The sequence below is a fragment of the Lichenostomus cassidix genome, chromosome 1 (genome assembly GCF_008360975.1).
Source record: "Lichenostomus cassidix isolate B80296 chromosome 1, HeHo_3.0, whole genome shotgun sequence".
Taxonomy (NCBI): domain Eukaryota; kingdom Metazoa; phylum Chordata; class Aves; order Passeriformes; family Meliphagidae; genus Lichenostomus; species Lichenostomus cassidix.
Window position 1 is genome coordinate 110,802,798 of NC_139479.1, and position 17,883 is coordinate 110,820,680.

At 44.2% G+C, this 17,883-nt stretch overlaps 1 protein-coding gene across 2 annotated transcripts; it reads left to right on the forward strand.

Moving 5' to 3' along the window:
• Nucleotides 1-298: 298 nt before the first annotated feature.
• Nucleotides 299-16,768, forward strand: STYXL2 (serine/threonine/tyrosine interacting like 2). 2 transcript variants are annotated; one of them, XM_085076315.1, is made up of 6 exons: nucleotides 299-998; nucleotides 1,704-1,836; nucleotides 4,184-4,278; nucleotides 5,124-5,355; nucleotides 6,104-6,321; nucleotides 8,489-16,768. In XM_085076315.1, exons 2-6 carry the CDS (start codon nucleotides 1,718-1,720, stop codon nucleotides 11,308-11,310), a joined length of 3,486 nt encoding a protein of 1,161 aa, XP_084932441.1. In that variant the 5' UTR covers nucleotides 299-998; nucleotides 1,704-1,717; the 3' UTR covers nucleotides 11,311-16,768. The 2 variants fall into 2 exon arrangements, with proteins under 2 accessions (XP_084932441.1, XP_084932433.1); XM_085076307.1 differs by having other exon boundaries at nucleotides 303-998; nucleotides 1,701-1,836.
• Nucleotides 16,769-17,883: the final 1,115 nt, after the last annotated feature.

A 17,883-nucleotide genomic window follows, 5' to 3' on the forward strand; every position in this document is an offset into this window, starting at 1 on the left:
AGCCTAGCATGTGGTTGGCTTTATGGGCTGCAGGTGGAGCTGGGTCACAGCCAGTGGCAGTTCATCCACCCTTACTCCCAAGTCCCTCTCTTCCAGGCTGTTCTGAACCCATTCATCCCCAGCCTGTACTGACCCAGATGCAGGGCCTTGCACTTGGCTTTGTTGAATTTCCTGAGATTCCCGTGGGCCTACTCCTCCTGTATGGTGTCCCTACCCCTACTGAATCTAGTGCACCACTCACCCTGGTGTCATCAGCAGAATTCCTGAGGGTGACTCAGTATCACTGTCTGTGTCATTATTAAAGATATTGAACAGTACTGGTCCCAGTACAGGACCTGGAGGGAGACCACTTTGTTGACAGTCCCGATTTGGATGCTGAGCCATTGACTAACTGGATGCCATCCAGACACTTCTTTATCCATCAAACAGTGCATCAATCAAATCCATCTCTCTCCACATCTGAGGTAAGAATGTTGTGTAGGACCATGCCAAAGTCATTACAGAAGTCTAGGTAGTTGACAGGTAGCTTACTCTCCCTTAGGTTGGAGTGGTTCATCCTGCACTGCATTCCCAAGGATATCAGCGGTCATAGCAGCATTTCAGTTTGTGCCTGGTGGGATCCCCCTTGCCTATAGGCTCTCTGCAGGCAGAGGTCCAGCTTCACTGGCTCTGGACTCTTTCCTGCAACTGAAAAGCATCAGAGGATCCAGCGCCAGCCCACAGCAGGGAAGGAGTTAAGTGCTTGACCAGCTGCTCTCTATGAGGCACTGAATTCCTTCTCTGTGCAATCCAGCAGCCAGTGTCAGGACAGCTATATTTAGAAAGCTGATAAAGGTTTGGTGCCAACAGTTGTCCTGCCCCTCGATGAAGAAGCTGTAGAGAGAGCGAGAGGGGGACAGCTGATTGCTTTCCCCCCAGTACAATTCCTTGTTGTCTTCAGTGGACTCCTTTGCAGTGCCTCCAGCAGGGACCCCCAGTGGAGCCATCCAGGCACAGGGGTAAGTTCTCTTCCCTTGGTCCCCTGCGTTCCCACTCACTGGCCTGTGAGTGACCACATGGCTGCGATCCTCCAGCCTGAGCCTGGCTGCCGGCTCTCTGGGAGCTGCCGCCGGCTCGTGTGGCACTGAGGCAAGAGTCCCTGTGCCCGGGCCAGGGGAAGTGTTGGCTACTGTGTTTCCATGCTATTAACTGAGCTATGGTCCCCTCTCCTGTGCCCAGGATGAGAACAGCAGCCTCCACACAAAGGATTACAAGGACAAAGTCCCAAGCCTTAAAACTCCTTCGGCCTTAAGCTTTAGGAGTGTTTCATTCTGAGGAGGTGAGGTCTCATGTTTCTTGCCCCGACCCTGCTTCCAGCCTGGCTCTGGCTGTGTACAGCTCCTTCCAGACACCACGGTCAGGGGAGTATAGAATTTCTGCCCCTCCACCCCTTCCTTCCTGGCCTTTCTGCACCCTTACTCACAGGCAGAAGAGCATTGGCGCTCGCTGGGCAGCAGCCAGGGAGCTGCACGAGGCCCTGGGGATAGCAGGTGCCCTGGAAGAGGAGCCAGTGTAGCCCATGTGGAAAGGGCTCCTCGCAGGAGCAAAATGTGGGAGCCCCTTGTGCTGTATCTCCCTGCCACTTGCACCCCACAGCCGGGGAATAGCCTCCCATGCAGACCTGTGTAATGGCTCTCCCTCCTGCCCTGCTCCCCTTGCAGCAGGTCCCCTGGCAGCCATGGCCAGCGGCAGAGATTCGGACAGCGAGCCGGCGGTGCCCGAGGAGGAGGAGGAGGAGGAAGGCCCAGACGTGAAGGCCGTGCAGGCCCATTACCTGCGCAGCCCCTCGCCCAGCCGGTGAGTCCACAGGCACTGCCACAGCTGCCCCTCCCTGCTCTTCCCTTCCTTTGCTCCACGGTGCACCTGGGCCAAGCTGAGCCGGGGATTCCCTGCCCTCCCTGAGGCGGGGTCAGTGTGCCAGCACGGAGAGAGCCTGCAGAGACAAGATTCCTGCACTAATTAATCCACCTCACAGGGAGGTGTACACAGCAGGGATAAATTGCAGAAGAGATTACTGTGGGCTGGTGTCGTCCCTCTTACCTGTCTCACCCTCTCATTACTGAAACTTCTGATCCAATTTCAACTCTTCCCAACTCCAGCTTCATATTTATGCCCATTATAAGGACTTGTGGATATTTTTAATGTTGATATTAGGCTTTGACAGCCCCAGAAAGACCAAAGGTCTTGGGATTTGGGTTTGATTCAGAACCAACTTTAGTTACAGGCTTCAGGCACTGAACAGGAGGCTGTCACAGCAGAAGCAGAAATTGAGTTACCTCAAGCAAAACAAGCATGATTAGATGTGTTTTCTCCTAGGACAAGGAAAAATACATGCCTTTGTTCTCTTTTCCTAAAGCAAAATGCTCTGCAGGGCTTTCTGTACCCTTTGAGATGCTTTAGCTGAAAGCAAGGAGTAGGGATTGAGTTTGAGAAGAACCTGCCCCAGTGGCCCTCAACAAGTAGGAGGTTATTAAATGTTTCCTGCTAACTGTGGGACACTGCAGAAAAATTAAGATGGAGTACTTACGTCATTTAACCATATGTATTTCAAATTTGTTTAGGAAGATCACTGAGCTCACATAAAGTAAAATTATGTAAAATTATGTACTGAGCTCTCTCCTACTGCTCATCAGTCACTCAAAATAAACAGAAGCATCTCTCCAGTTTATTCCCTTCCCCTTCCCCGTTCCTTTTTTTCCTCTCTTTTTTCTTGCTGTCAGTGACAAAACACAGGGATGAAAATGGCAAGATCCTTCCCAGCCAGAAGGGGGTCCTTGAAGGACCCAGGTTTGGGCAGTTCTGCATTTCACAGAGGCTCAGGGCAGTTACAGGTAAAATGTGTTGAGGCTGTGGTGGCAGATTATTACCAACTGTTACCTTTTTATTGAGCTTGGAGGCAACCTTTACAGCAAAAGGAATTGAAGGCAGGGCATAGCTGCAAATTTGTGTCAGCTCCTGTAAATGAGACTGAGACTCCCCTTGCTCATCTCGTAAACTCCTTTGAAGAACTAGAAAAGGATTACTTTCAGTCACGGTTGACAAGTGCTGGAACTCCACTAAATGACCTGGATGAGCCTGTTAAGTGGTTTCCGATGGCTGTGCCCTCTGTTTTGATTCTGGAGCATGAAAACAGTTCAGCTCTCCAGACACTGCTGCACCCTGACTGCATATTAATCACCCTCCCGCTCCTGCTTTAATTAAACAAAAACAAACAGTGTAGTGCAAGTCTGCAAGCCTGCAGACAGAGAGCTTCTGTGATGGCAGCAAACTTGTCCTAGTGATTTGTGCCATCTATTAGGAAGGAAGTGTAGAGGGTGCAGATCAGGGGAAAAGCTCTGTAAAATATTTTAAGATGGTCTGAGAGACTCAATTTTCTTGGACTGCATAGGTGGACCCAGATGGAAATATACTTGTTTTTAAGATTGTGGCCCCTTTTTGCTTAACAAAAACTTAGTACACTGTGTCAAATAACTCTCTCCAAAGGTGTTTGTGGGTGTCATAGTGATGTCTGACCTGCAGTTATACAACACGATGTGAGTGGAGAGACTGACCACAGGTTCATGCTCTGAAGTGCCCAGTGTGCACTGAGGGGAGATTCACAGGCTTCAATCTCAGTGCTTGCATTGCAGCTTGTGGTAACTCAAAGGATGGTTGTAGGTAATTAACTGGCAGAAAGAAAACCCAACAGTTTTCTAGTGTAATCTGCTTTGAGTTATTCAATAAGTTCCAGTTAGATCCATGTTTATATCTGTCTGTCTAAATGAGAGTTACTTGTGAAACTATTTCTTGTGATCCATCCCCCATCCCAGTCTCAAACCAGACACTGATCTTCTCTACCCATAAACTCCTCCACCAGGCAATTTGTTTGCACTCCCAGCCCACTGCAGCTTCTCCCCATGTGACCTGTTTACATCCTGCAGACACTGGATGCCAAAGCATACTGGAAGCCTGCAGCGCCATGCTGGAGAACAGGGTGGGAATGAGGGGTGGGAGAAGAGCTGAGCCTTCCCTTCTACAATCAAAGGATCATCCCTGCTCCAGTTCCCTGCTGTTCCTCTCTGAAATGGGTGAAAAGGGCTAAAGTCCTGGGGATGGGATCCCAGTGAAGGGAATTTGCCTAACAGGCAGTGTGGTTGGTTGGCAGGTATTCAGTGATATCAGACACTGATACAGAGAGCATCTTCATGGAGCCAATCCATCTGTCATCTGCTGTGGCTGCCAAACAAATAATCAGTGAAGGTAAGATAACTATGTAAGTTATACAGACCTGAGTTACATGTGTTTTGCCTTTCTCATCTACAGATCCTAAATGATAGAAAAGCCATTATGAGAAAACTCCACCTGAAATAGAGAAAGAAATAACAACTTTCAGAAAGGTTTGGTGACTTCCTTTGAAGTTGTGCAGTGAATCTGTGGCAAAATTGTGTACTGCAGTGGTAAATACAGTTTGAGTGCTGATTGCTTGCTGCAACAAATCAGAATAGAATGGAACAGAATAAAACAGGATAGAGTATTTCAGTTGTAACAGATATACGTGATCATCTAAGTCCAGCTACTTGACATCTTCAGGGCTGACCAAGGCACTGTCCAACACCTCTTAAACACAGTCAGGGATAGGGCATCAACCACCTCTTCAGGAAGCCTATTCCAGTGTTTAACCACCCTCTCAGAGAAGAAATGTTTCCCATTGTCCAGTCTGAATCTCCCCTGCTCAGCTTTGAACCAGTCCCACGTGTCTGATCACTGGATGCCAGAGAGAAGAGCTCAGCAGCTCCCTCTCCACTCCCCCTGTTCAGGAGAATGTAGGCAGCAGCTGCATTCTTTTTGGGCTGGAATAAGGGTGCCCTTAACTCCCAGGCCTTTGACCAGTGTGGGACTGAGAGGACAGGGCAATGTGCCCTTCTCATTGCTAATTACCCTGAGGCAGTTCCTAGGTGAGCTTGTATGTGCTCACATTGCAGACAGAACAGGGTGATGTTTCTGGGCAAAAAGAGCCACAAGGCTTCTCCCAGGCACAGGTAATGACAGCTCATATATTTGCATTGTTTTTATGTGCTTTTAGTTACAATGTCAGTTTATTGCAGAGCTGAAGACAAAGGAAGTCAGGGTAGACTCGGTGTGTCCCAGGATGTTGGAGTCTGCGCAGCAGCTGATGGTGGAAGACCTGTACAACCGAGTTAAGGAGAAGATTGATGACACCAGCTTGTTTAACACACCATGTGTGATGGACTTGCAGAGGGCACTTGTGAAGGACAGGCTGGAGACCCCCAGGGATGCTGTGGATGAAGTCTGGCCTAATGTCTTCATAGCAGAGAAGTGAGTGTCAGCTTTTGTCATCAAGTTGCATGAGATTCCCAGTAAAGGGTCAAATGGAACCATTGAAGGCATAACATGTATTACATGCATCTAATACCTTTCATCCCTAGAGAGCCCTAAAGTGTTTTTCAGACTGTGCTCACAGAAATCTCTATGCACTGAAAAGTAAATACTTCTGGAATAGAATCAGCAGCTTTCCTATGCTATAGAACTGCTTCAACAGTTTAGGAGAGGAAAAGACAAATAAGCCCAAATTCCACTGTTCTGATTGGAACTGGGCCCTAAAATTGGAATTAAAGTCTTTTGTTATGTAAAAGGGAGTTTAAAAGATAATGCCATAGCAAATTTCGAGTAAACATGATTAGGTCTTCTGTACCATGGTTCAGCTGTCTGAGATACCTGTAAGTGACTGGACAGAATTACAAGGGGATATAGAGTAAAGCACCAATTATGGAGTGATAAAAATTGTAAGTACACAGCCTGAACCTAGGATGACAGTACGAACTTCAGACTGGAGTGGAAACAGAGCATATGGCTCTACAGGTGAATACAGTCTTCTTGTTTTCTTTTTCCAGTGAGAATTGGAAAGAAATACCTGTAGAACTCTCAAAGGACATTAAGGTCTGAGTGGTGCCTGATGCTGAATGAGTAACATGGGCTGGGAGTTCTGCAGACCTTGTAGCATGCATCTTCTTTCCCACCCAGAAGAGGAGCACTGATACCTAACACCTTTTTTCCTTCTCTGCAGAAGCGTTGCAGTGAACAAAAGCCGTTTGAAGAGACTGGGGATCACACATGTCCTGAATGCAGCTCATGGTACAGGGGTCTACACAGGACCAAGTTTCTACAACGGTCTCAATATCCAGTACCTGGGCATTGAAGTGGATGATTTCCCAGATGTGGATATCTCCAAACACTTCCGCCCAGCTGCAGAGTTCCTGGACGAAGCACTGCTGACTTACAGAGGTAAGAGGAGAAGACTGCAGTGGTTCCAGGATTCTCAGGAATTAATGAGGGGAAGCCTTACTCTGATAAACAGCTGCTGCCACATTTGTAAAGGGGTGGAGGGCAGAGCCTTTGTCCTCTGCATGCAGTTACAGCAAACACCTCTTGTCCTTTTCTGCCAGGATGCATTCAAAACTGAAGGGACCAGACTGGTAAAAGGAGGCAGCCCAGCAGCCCCATGGCTTCAGTTTCAAAGTGGCTGCCAGTCACCTCCTGCAGCTGCTTTGAAAGAGCACAACTATAGCAAAGAGTAGAAGCTCTGTTCTAATATAGTTTTAAAAAATTTGGTACTACCTAATACTATATTTGCATAGATAGATATATTCCTGTACCCTGTATGTTTCAGTTTTGCTACGAGGCAAAAAACCAGGTGAATTATTAGAACAATCCAAGTGGCTGAGTTGAACCACTAGGTGTCTGCACCCCGGCTACTGTCAGATTTGCTGGACTTCAATTCCATGGCAACTGTTATTCTGTGGACCTCCTGTGCACACTGGTCATTTTGTTGCAGCTTCAGTGGACAGTTACAAATATCTTTTTGCAGTTCAGTATTGAAAGAAGCACCAAGATCTGTGAAATCACTGATATTCTTCATATAAGTTGTCAATTAATTTAATTTGTATAGAGAGGCAGCAGATTACCTCCTAGTAGAAAGGCCAGTAAGAAAAGTGGAAAGTTTTGTTCATATACAAGGAATGTTGAGCTAGTTTTAATAGCTCAGCAGCATGAGGAGGGACACTCTGCCCATCTCTGTTCTTCCTCATAACTCGTTACTATCCTTGGCATGGTCCAGGTGCTTCCTGCTGCTGGCATTCATCAACCCTTCAACTCCCTAACGCAGCAAAAATGACAATCGAGCAGGGAAAAGATGGTTTTCTCCTGGGTTAGTGATCTGAACTGGCCTGTTAAAGGGCCTGGGCAGTAGCAGAGCCCACACAGGAAGGGATGCACTGAGGCACAGGAGCCTTGGAAGAAAAGAGAGGAAGGAGATCTCCTCCTTTTGGTGAGCTGTTAGGTTGGCTTTACTGGCTGGTAAAGAACTTGGAAGGCAACCAACACTTTTGATGTGAAGAAAGGTATAAAAGAGATTTCAGGATTGTAGGAAGAGGTTCATTAGGTAAACACTTGTGGTAACGTACCAGCAGTCAGAAAGATGGTGTTTAAATTGGCTTCATTAAGTTTCAGTGCAAACAGTTTGATTAAACTGGAGTTTATCACACATTTAGAAACAGTAATTTCAGTTGTTTGCAAGCTAGCAAAGCCTCATTTACACTCTCCTCATATTTACAAGGTTTTCTTTAGCTGTAATTTGCTATACAAGTAACTTACAACAACCCCAGACAATTCTTCAGTGCCAAAGCTTAGTTTTTTGCAAGAGGTAGTAAATGCCATAAAATAAAGCAGATCCTCAGTTTGAATTCTTGCTTGTACAGTCACTGGTACAGGACAGTGGGTCCCAGTAGCTTGAAGCAGATGGATCAGTTTGTCAGAGTTAAAATCAGCTCCTTTCTGATAGATGCTTGGTTCTGCTCTTGTAAGTTATAATAGGACTTTGGCCTCCAGCCAGTCTACAATGTAATTATTTGAGGGCACCTTGCAAAACTGATCTGGATTCTGGCAAAAATGCAATTAATTGAATATAAAACTGTATTTAAGTCCTATAATGGGCCTTATAGAAAAAATTAGTTATTTGCTTATCCTCCCAATACCTTCCTGGAGGCTAATGCTAATATCTCTCTTTTTACATATTGAGAAAAAAGCATGGAAAGCTTAAATGTCTGTCCCTATGCCAGCCAGCAAGTCAAGAATGTCTCACTTGCCTTTCTAATACCCATTCTAAGCTTCTTGAATATTTGAGTAAGTGAAGTGTGTAGGCGAAAATACAAATACTATTTAGATTGTTTGGAAATGTGCCTGCCCACAGCTTTTGGGGCTAATGTTCTTTTTATTCATATGTATCGAGATTTTTATTAAGGTAAAGCCATCAAATATTTAGTATTGGTTTCAGTCACTGAAACATATAATCTGCGTGGTTTTTAACACTATTCAGAGAATGGTTTTTGCTACATACCAGAGCATCCTGTCTGTAATTGGAAATAGCTGATTCCTTCCATATTCCCTTCTGTAGGCAGAATCCTTGTCAGCAGTGAGATGGGGATCAGCCGCTCGGCTGTGCTGGTGGCTGCCTACCTGATGATCTACCACCACATGACCATTCTGGAGGCTCTGATGACCCTGAGGAAGAAGCGTGCCATCTACCCCAACGACGGCTTCCTGAAGCAGCTGCGGGAGCTCAATGAGCAGCTCTTGGAGGAGCGAGAGCTGGAGCATTCTGGAGATGAGGAAGTGACTCCGAGCCAAAGTCCTCTTGCTGATGCAGGGACTTCGCGACTGTCTGGAGCTGGGGACTCAGGGAGCATCAAGGGAGCCAAAGCCCACTCCATCACAGTAGAGGAAGAGGACACCAGCAGCATGCTGGGTAGTTTTATGAGCTCTTCATCGGTGGAAAAAACTAGCTGGGTTTCCAAACACTCCACCCTGATCACTGAGGAGGAAGAGGAGCAGTTGTATGAGGAATGGAGGAGGAAACAAGGCCTGTCTGCAAAGGAAGCAGGAGTTCACCATGAAAGAAGAACACCTCCAAAGCGTCTGGATCAGGAAGAGGAACAATCTGATGAGGATGTGGAACAGAGGATCCACGACTGGCAGCGCAGAAATGAGAAATACCAAATGGAGGGTACAGCCAGGGAGGAGGATGGTGAGTGCAGCATGGGAGGAAGACCTTACCCATCAGGTGAATTCAGTGATGTTGAGAGTGTGAGCAGTTTCGAAATTCGAACCCTAAAAAAACAGCTGGAAGCCAGTAGCTTTAGCAGGATGAGGAGGAGCCGCTCAGGTTCTGTGTCTTCTGAGAGCACTTGGGATATGTGGAATCAGAGACTTCTGGAGATTGAGAAAGAAGCTGCTCAGAGGTATCATTCTAGGAATAGAACTTGTGAGGAGAGACAATCCCCAGAAACGGGAAGAAAGGAGAGGGACGTGGATGAGGAGAGTGTGTTTTCAGACTCCTCCTGTAGCTCCTTCTACAATTTCTGCCAAAAGAACAAGGACAAGCTGACTCCTCTAGAAAGGTGGAAGGTCAAGAGGATCCAGTTTGGCTTTCACAAGAAGGATTTAGAACCATCTCCTGGAGCAGATGGCAGCCAGCCTGATCAGGAGGAAACAGAAGGGAAGAATTTGTCAGATATTGATCTGACTGCTTACCAAGCTTGGAAAATGAAGCGGCAGAAGAAGGTGGGCAGCGAAAGCAGCAAGGAGGAATTTTTGGAATTTGCCAAAACTGAGGATTCTGCTTCAGCTAAAAAGAAGCAGAGGCGTGTAGAGCTCCTTGAACGTTCAAAGAAAATTTTAGAAGAAAGCCAGTCCATGTGCAGCTGGGAGACAGAGAGTACAATGAGTGGGAGTATTCCCCTGTCAGCTTTCTGGCCTTCAGCACCTTCTGCAAGTGGTGCCGACGATGCAGCTTCTGCCCTGAGCATGCAGACAAATCATTCATCTTTGTCACAGACCAGGAGTTGTGCAGGAGCAATGCAGTCTCAGATGCCAAGTATACCCCTTCCCAATCTCGCAGTTGGCCCAGGCGACACAATATCCATGGCAAGCATTCAGAACTGGATCGCTAACGTGGTCAGTGAAACCATTGCTCAAAAGCAAAATGAGATCCTGATGCTGTCCCGTCCATCGTCTGCCATGGCCTCACTGTCAGGAGACCTTGGCAGGCGTGCAGATGATGACAAAGTTTCTCTTCTCAGTGCTCAGAGTGGTTCATCCCTTGCTGCCTCTCAGCTCCACCAGCAGGAGCTGCGCAGGGCTGAGTCTCAGTCTGTGCTGTCTTGCAACAGCTCTGTGAGCGCAAGGACAGAAGGGACTACTTCAAACGTGAGAACAACGCAGACAAGCAAGCCACTGTACAGCCTGTTTGCTGATGATGTTGACCTAAAGAAGCTCCGGAGGAAAGAGAAGGAGATGCAAATGGAAATGAGAGAAAAAATGTCAGACTATCAAATTGAAAAGGTGATCAGAGACAATAAACGTAGCACTTTATTTAAAAAAAAGGTGACCAAAGCAGAGGAAAATGAAACAGAAGATGACATAGAGAGTACAACAAACAGCCACAGGCGCCCCTTGCAAGCAGATTTTGACAGAACTGATGCAGTCTTCGATCTGTCCAGTCAACCTGCAACCTCGGGTGCACCAAAGTCAGAGACAGATCCTGATATTAGCAAGTGGCTCAATGGCCTGAAAGCAGAAAGAGAACCACCATCATATTATGATCAAACTGAGAAAACTAGAGAGAAATATAGTAGGTCATCCAAAGTCAGACAGATGGATTCTGAAACATCCAGTTACAGATTCTGCAGATCCCAAAGAAAAGAGCTAGATAGCTGTTCTTCCTATGAGTCAACAGGAGATTCACTGAGAACCATGTCAAGATTTTCCTCTGCTTCTGCAAAACAGGACAAAAAGATGTACAAGTTCACAAGGTCCAGGGTCAGTGAGACAAGTTCCAGAGGAAATAGCCCAGAGCTGCATGTTTTCAGCCAGTCACCTGAACCACCTTTTGACTCTGAGTCCCCTGAACCATCTACACAGAGCCGAGTTAGATCTCATCATGTGGAAGCATGTGAAGAGGAGGCCAGGTCAGATGTGTCAGAATTTGGAGCAAAGAGAAAGTTCACCCAGAGCTTTTCAAAGTCTGAAGAGGATGGAAAGAAGGAGGCAAAAGTGGAGCAAAGTGAAGAAAGGTTTGCATCTAGGCAGGTCTCTCAGTACAGGCGAAGCAGACGTAAAGAAGAGGAAGAAGAGATGGATGATGATGCCATTATTGCTGCTTGGAGAAGCCGACTAGAAGAAACTACAGCAAAGCTCCAGCGGAGAAGGGAAGAGTGACCAAGATCAGACCACAGGAACACAAGCAGAGCCACAGAGTCCCTGAATCACTCACTCATTATATTTTTGATAATCCTTTGTGGTTTGCAGGGCATTTCCTGCAGATAGTTCTCTTCTTAATCAAAAGCAATGAAGGGAAGAGGTCAAGTTCTGCAAGTGTTTGTGGTTTGTCAGAAAGAAGATGCTGATATTAAATGATCAATGTAGGTAGGAACACAATGTTAGAAGCCATTAGGAGCCAGACCATGTTTCAGCAGCAAAAGCAAGTAACGGTGGCACCTCAAGTCAAAAGACCAATCACATCCCATTTTGGTTATTTCAGTTTCCTAGTGTTGTTAAAGACTGGATGTATTTTTTCTAGGATCCTTTTCATCATAAATAGAAGAAGCCAACAGCCTTTTCTAGGAACTTAAAGAATGTTTTTCTCTTAATCAGTTTTATGTTATATGACTGAGAAGATATTACCAGGTAGGCCTCATTTTCTGCACCAGCCTTATGAATGTCTACAGAAATAAGACAGTTCAGGGGAATACATGTTCTGTTTTACTTCACTAAGTAGCAGAAGCAAAGTGGAACACTAGAAAAAAGAAGATGCCTCCTTCTTAGAATTTCAGTGCAGTAATGAATGTATTTCTATGGTACCATTGTTTTCTATTGGAGTCGTCTCTGCTCCAGTATGGTTGGTTCCTGCTAATAACTTCAGGCCAACAAAGGAAAAATGCAGTAATGTTAGCAGCCATCTAAAACTCATTTTTTGATGTAGTTAAAGAGATAGAGTTAGGATTAGTGTTAGTTTAGGCTGGGTTGCTGAGTATTGACTTCACTTTGGTTTATGTATGGAGCTCAGCTAAGTTTGTGCTTTTGTGTTAATAGTCAGATTAATTTTCAACATGATTACCTTGAAAGAAAAGAGTGATACAAAAGCTGACCTCATAACAAAATAGTTTAATTAGAGCATGGGTGTCAGGCGCCATGCACTGGGGAGAAATTGTGTGTCTGTGAAGGTGGCACCTGGAAGCTTGTTTTCAGGAGCTGGTGGTAGGTTCAAATGGCCTCTCACTGTTAAAGTGTTGTTTGTATCCTGAGCTATAGAGGAAGAAGCACAGCCTCCATGTTAACTGAATATTCCAGGTTAAGAGCTTCAGGTCTTTCCATGCCCTGCAGAGGATTGTGCGACACGATCCACCAGCTTGCCACAGCGTCACTTGTGTGCCTTTACACACCACAGCACCCAACTCTTGCCAGTCAACATCCTCCACCTCTCTCTTATGAGCACATAGGCCAGTTTCTACTGACTTTGACTCTGGAATTATCAGTTCCCTCTTCTGTACAGACTGTATTTTGAAACAACAAAGCCCTCTGGCAGAGCTGAATATAAAACGACAATGGAGGGATGATGCAGTAGTGCTCTCTCACAGGAAGTTTTTCTTTTTCTTCTAATCTCTTTTCCCTCCCACTGTGATGCTTAGAGCTCACCATTACCATTATGCTAGTACCTCTGCCTATTTTAATTGTGTAATATAGACAGCAAGCTCCACAGGGCAAGGGCCTGCTCTTTGTCCCTGTCTGTATGGTGCTACGCACATCAGCCATGCTATCTAAATAATGGTCACTGATAACAAAATGCAGCTGGCAATTTTCCTAAACTTAGAATCATTTCTCTCAACTATAACTCACTGATTGGACATTATCCCTGTTTCTCTGAAGATAAAGATGATTCTTTCTGACAGCCAGGACTGGGGTAAATGATAGCTACTTATTGTCAGGTGAATGGAGTCTCAAAATCAGGTGATTGAACAGTAACAGAGGTAGGAAAAATAAGAGAAATAACTTACTTTTGTGGGTTGTTTTGGGGTTTTGGGTTTTTTTTAGTAAACTCAAGATTACATTTCTGAAATACATAAGGCACATGGTCTTGATAATGTTTCAGGCATGCAGAGATGTTCTAAGGTTTATAATGCTCTTCTGCTATAAAATAATACATACTACAATGCATCCCTTGTTTCTGAATATTTCTGTGAGTTGTTATTTTTTAAAGTAGTGAAATTCGAGGCGTTGCACTGCATTCTGAGAATTTATATTGAATTTCTGCAGCCTGTGTTAGGATAGGCATTTTCCTCTTTCCTTCATCCCTGGTAAAGTTGCTCCGTGGAAAACAGCTCTGCATAGACATATTTGGAGCTTGCTTTAATTTCAGCCTAGAAAAGGTCTTAAGTTTTGATGGATCAAAGTGGAAGTGTGCAATACCTTCTGGCACCGAATTTACTTTTTTATCAAAGGCTGATCCCCTCTGAAAAAATCCCTATGCTGCTTCCTGTGTCTGGATGTTCCCAGCAGGCAAGCCTGTCCTCTGCAGTACTGTAGGGGGCATCTCGCGCTGTAAAAGACGAGCAGTAGATGATGTGGTAATTGGTTTCATTTTGCACTGTACAGCACAGCCTTTGTTTGGGCAGCATTTTGATTTAAACACTAATCTAGGTCTGCTGCACAAATAAATTATTCAAGACCGAGGGCCAGAATATGGTTCTGTAAAAAGTCTTAGGCAAACCATCCTGATAGCGAGTTCTGACCCTTGTGAGAAAGGGTTAAGTGGGTTCTGCTGACTCATTGAGGTAGGTGGCTTATTAGTTCACTTGTGTAAAAAGGAGATAAAAATGGTTTGCTGGGGAGAGGCCATCTAAGATGCTGGCTGAGCAGCCATGAGGGAGAAGCCTTAGAAATAGCTGAACTTTATTTTCTTATTGCTTATATCCTTGTTAATAAAGCCAAACCCCCAAAGCAATAAGGGGGTGGGGATCGTTTTGGACTCCATACAGTATATGGCCAGTGCTTGAAAGCAAGATGGGAAAGGCTCCAGCTCACAGGTATAAATTACATGAAACAGTGACATAAAGACCTTGCATGGTGAAAATATTAAAGCATTCAGTCATAAGACCAATAACCAGGAGAGACAGAAATGGAGGGGTTGAAGGCAGGCTAGAAAGTCAGGTTTTAAGATGAGAATTTAGAAGGAGATAAGGAATTGCTGAAAGGGGAGAGGTCTGCACAGATTGTTTCAGGTGACCAGAGCTGCAGAGTGAATGGTTTTTCAGCAATGACACCAGTCTGACACTAGATTAAAAGAGTAAATAAGTACCCAAATTTATCTGGGAAGGATTTGTCAGTAAAGATGCGCTGGGACTGATATTTTTTCTCCCTCTCAGTTTGCTTCTGTAGGCAGGAGGGGTTTTTTGGCATTGTATAGTGGAAGGTGAAAGTGCAAGGAGCATCCATACGGTCAGTTAAGAATATAAACACAAGAACATCAGAAAGGCTGTATGGGGTCAGACCAAAGGTCCATCTGGCTCAATATCCTGTCTCTGATAGAGAACAACAGCAAATACCTAGGGAAGAATATATACAGTGATAAAAGTGTTATTTCCTCAGCATGATCTTCCAGCTTCTAATCATTTGCAACTCAAGGACTTCCTAAGCCAGGTGTGATATTTTTGTATTTAATAGTCCTTAATAGATTGTCCTTCTATGGAAGTGCCTAGTAATTTTTGAGTTATAACCACTATAGCCTCATGCCCACTAGCCTCTGTAATCTCTTGTGGCATGAAGTCCCAGAAGTTACTGTACACAAAATGCTAAGCCATCATCTTTCTGTCTGTTCTGAACCCTCTGCCCACTAGCCTTCCATGCCAATGTGGTATCTATTTAGTATCTACACATCCCATGAGCTTTTACTCCTCCTTCTGTGGTTTTGTCCCATCCTTAGCTCTCTGGTTTCAGCCTGAGTTATTTATTCCTCATATAGGAGCTGCTCCAAGGCTCTTAATTATCCTGGCCATTCTTCTCTCAACCCTTTCTACTTCTGCTTTGTCGCATTTGAGATCAGGGACCAAATCCTCACACAGTATCCAGGGTGCAGGTGTGGCAAGGATTTATCCTATGGAATATTGACCTTCTTTTTTCTGTTCCTTCCCTAGCAGCTCCTAACAGTTTGCATGTTTCTTTGGCTGTTGCTGAACACCAGAGTGATACTTTCTTAAACTGTTTATTATATACACCAAATCTTGTTGTTGGATGGCAATGGTTAGCTCTGAGATCATAATTTTATATGTAAAGTTTTCTTATTTGTAATGTTTTGCATTTATTAGCCCTGAATTTCATCTGCCATTTTAGTTCTCATTCCCTCAGTCACAGTAAGTCCTTCTATGTTTTTCCACAGCAGTCCTCTCATTTCTACTACTCTGTTTCTTTAATGTCCTTTGAACAAGGTAGAAACTCAGAGGATATGGGAAGCACAGAAGTTAAGGAGGGATAGATGTGAGAGAAACCCATTTGATGTTGTTCTGCTTGTAGTAAGAAATAAGAAAGTGGTGAAAGCCAGAGAGCTAGGAGATAAATGTTAAAAAAGAGATCTGAAGACAACAGGCAAATTAAGAGGGGGACCCACGGTGGTCGGAGACAGGAAGATAACGTATGTAAGCCAAAGAGGCTAATGCAAAATATTATTTTGATTAGATGTATCAAAGTCTGGGAAAAGGTTATGAGGCAATATCTGTGGGAAGAAAGGAGATTTAAAGAAGTTACTGGTCTGTGAGAAATGTAAAGGGGACTCGGAGAGATAGAAAAGGTGACATTAGTGGGACACCGATGATAAAATGACATCGGTGCTGGACTGGGAATTCAGTGTGGTACAAGCAAGTTTGAAGGAAGCGGAAATGTGCAAGAAATACTTTATTCCTACTGTAAGAGCTGCATTTTGCACCGTAATACTGATAGCTGTGGGGCCATGGCCCATTTCCCCCATCTAGGAATTTCAGGTCAATGTGATTTATTGTGTGCAGCACTAGCTTAGACTGGATAATTTTAAAAGGAGTTTAGCACCATTTCCTTCCTTTACAGCTCCTTGAGAAATGCTTACACATTAGCTGTGGTGTAGAGCTAGGTGAATTATGAGACAAAAAGTTTTATTTGGGGAGGTTATGTTGCATTGCCTGCCTTTCCCTAAAGGGTGTAGCTGGAATACATTCAGTATAGACATTATTACAACATGAAAACACAATATCCATGACCTTCCTAAATTTATAGACAATCCAACAAAGATACTGAAAGCATATGATTAATATAGTCTAGGGCTTGGAAACAGACACTGCATACTCATGTAATCCAGCAAAATCTCTTTGAGAGCCACCTACCTATTCTCTGGAATTTCACTTGTCATTTAGAAAAATGAAAGTAGGTCAAATCTCTGGCTGTTCTAATTGTGAAGAAAACTTCCAGAATGGGAAATATGTGTAACAAATAAACTGTTCTCCAGAGAGGTGATAGCATAGGTCTAAATGGTGTATGAATTGCCCCACTCATTTCAGCAAGGTTCTTATTATTTGCCCAGGGGTAATAATTTAAATGCCAATAATATTTGTTATATTGTTCTTCATGTAATAAATTGAGAAAGGTTCAAAGTGCATGTATATAGGTTGTGTATTGCCATTGCCAGCATAATCTGCTTGAATGAACACCCTGTCATTTTGGTTGGTTTTGTTGTTTTCTGGGGGTTTTTTTGCTTAGGCTGCCTTTTGTTCTTTTGTACATTTCAACATATTGAGGAGCTGATTTCATGTTATTTCCATCTATCTTTCTGTTACAATCACTCAGTAGTTTGTGAGCTTTGGTGTTTCCCTGTGACTGCTGTTCCTCTGCCACAGGGTGCGCACACACACACATACACACACACATAAACACACACAGATATAAAAAGAAAACATTATTTGTGACTTACAAAAGCAGGCAACAATATGAATTCAGTTCTTCCGAGGACTATCCAAGTGTGGCGATGTGAAAACTGTCTTAGAGAGCAGAAGGGACATCCTGTCTGTGCTTTGAACCTTCCCCTCTGGATTGCATTTCATTTTTATTTGCATGTATCTTTAAAATAGACAATTTTAATCTTTACATAAGAGCGTAACTGCTTCTACAGTGGTTCACACCTGCAGGCAGACTGGTTCAGTTAAGATATGTGTGCCCTGGAAGACACAAATGTGTGTAACAGAAAACTAGCTTCATTGTTAACTATGAGGAGAGCAATGTCTCTACATAATCAATCAATCAATCAATCAATCACTTTTTTTTCAGTGCACCCTTCATGCCAACATGCCTGAGTGCTTTATGGTCATTAAATTAAATCAAAGAACACACCACAGAACGGACAAGGCCAGATCAATAAATCTTAAAACCTGATTCAAACTTACCAAGGACTCTGCACAAGTAACCATGACAGGAAGGATGACTCCAGTCAGAAGGGCATGTGTGTGGGCATAAAACTGAACCAAGACTTAGGTGATACTAATTAGAAGACATAAACTTTTAAAGGAATTGGTAATTTTTATAACATCACTCAACTGCAAATAGCATCGACCTGCTGCTTAATGTCTTAAGAGTATTTTTGGATTTCTGAGTAATATAAGAAAATAACCATGGTGGCAGGAACTTTTTACAGCTGGTCAAAAAGATGTACACTTCAGTCACCTCCTGCCACAAACATGCCTAATTTTAAAGATTTGCCTATTTGTGATCTCTCCATTT

Bases quoted from the DNA above. Each gene is read 5' to 3' on its own strand.
- STYXL2 (XM_085076315.1), top strand. From the start codon at position 1,718: ATGGCCAGCGGCAGAGATTCGGACAGCGAGCCGGCGGTGCCCGAGGAG. The intron at 4,279-5,123 runs GTAAGATAACTA...AGTTTATTGCAG, and splicing joins CAAACAAATAATCAGTGAAG to AGCTGAAGACAAAGGAAGTC. The intron at 6,322-8,488 runs GTAAGAGGAGAA...TCCCTTCTGTAG, and splicing joins AGCACTGCTGACTTACAGAG to GCAGAATCCTTGTCAGCAGT.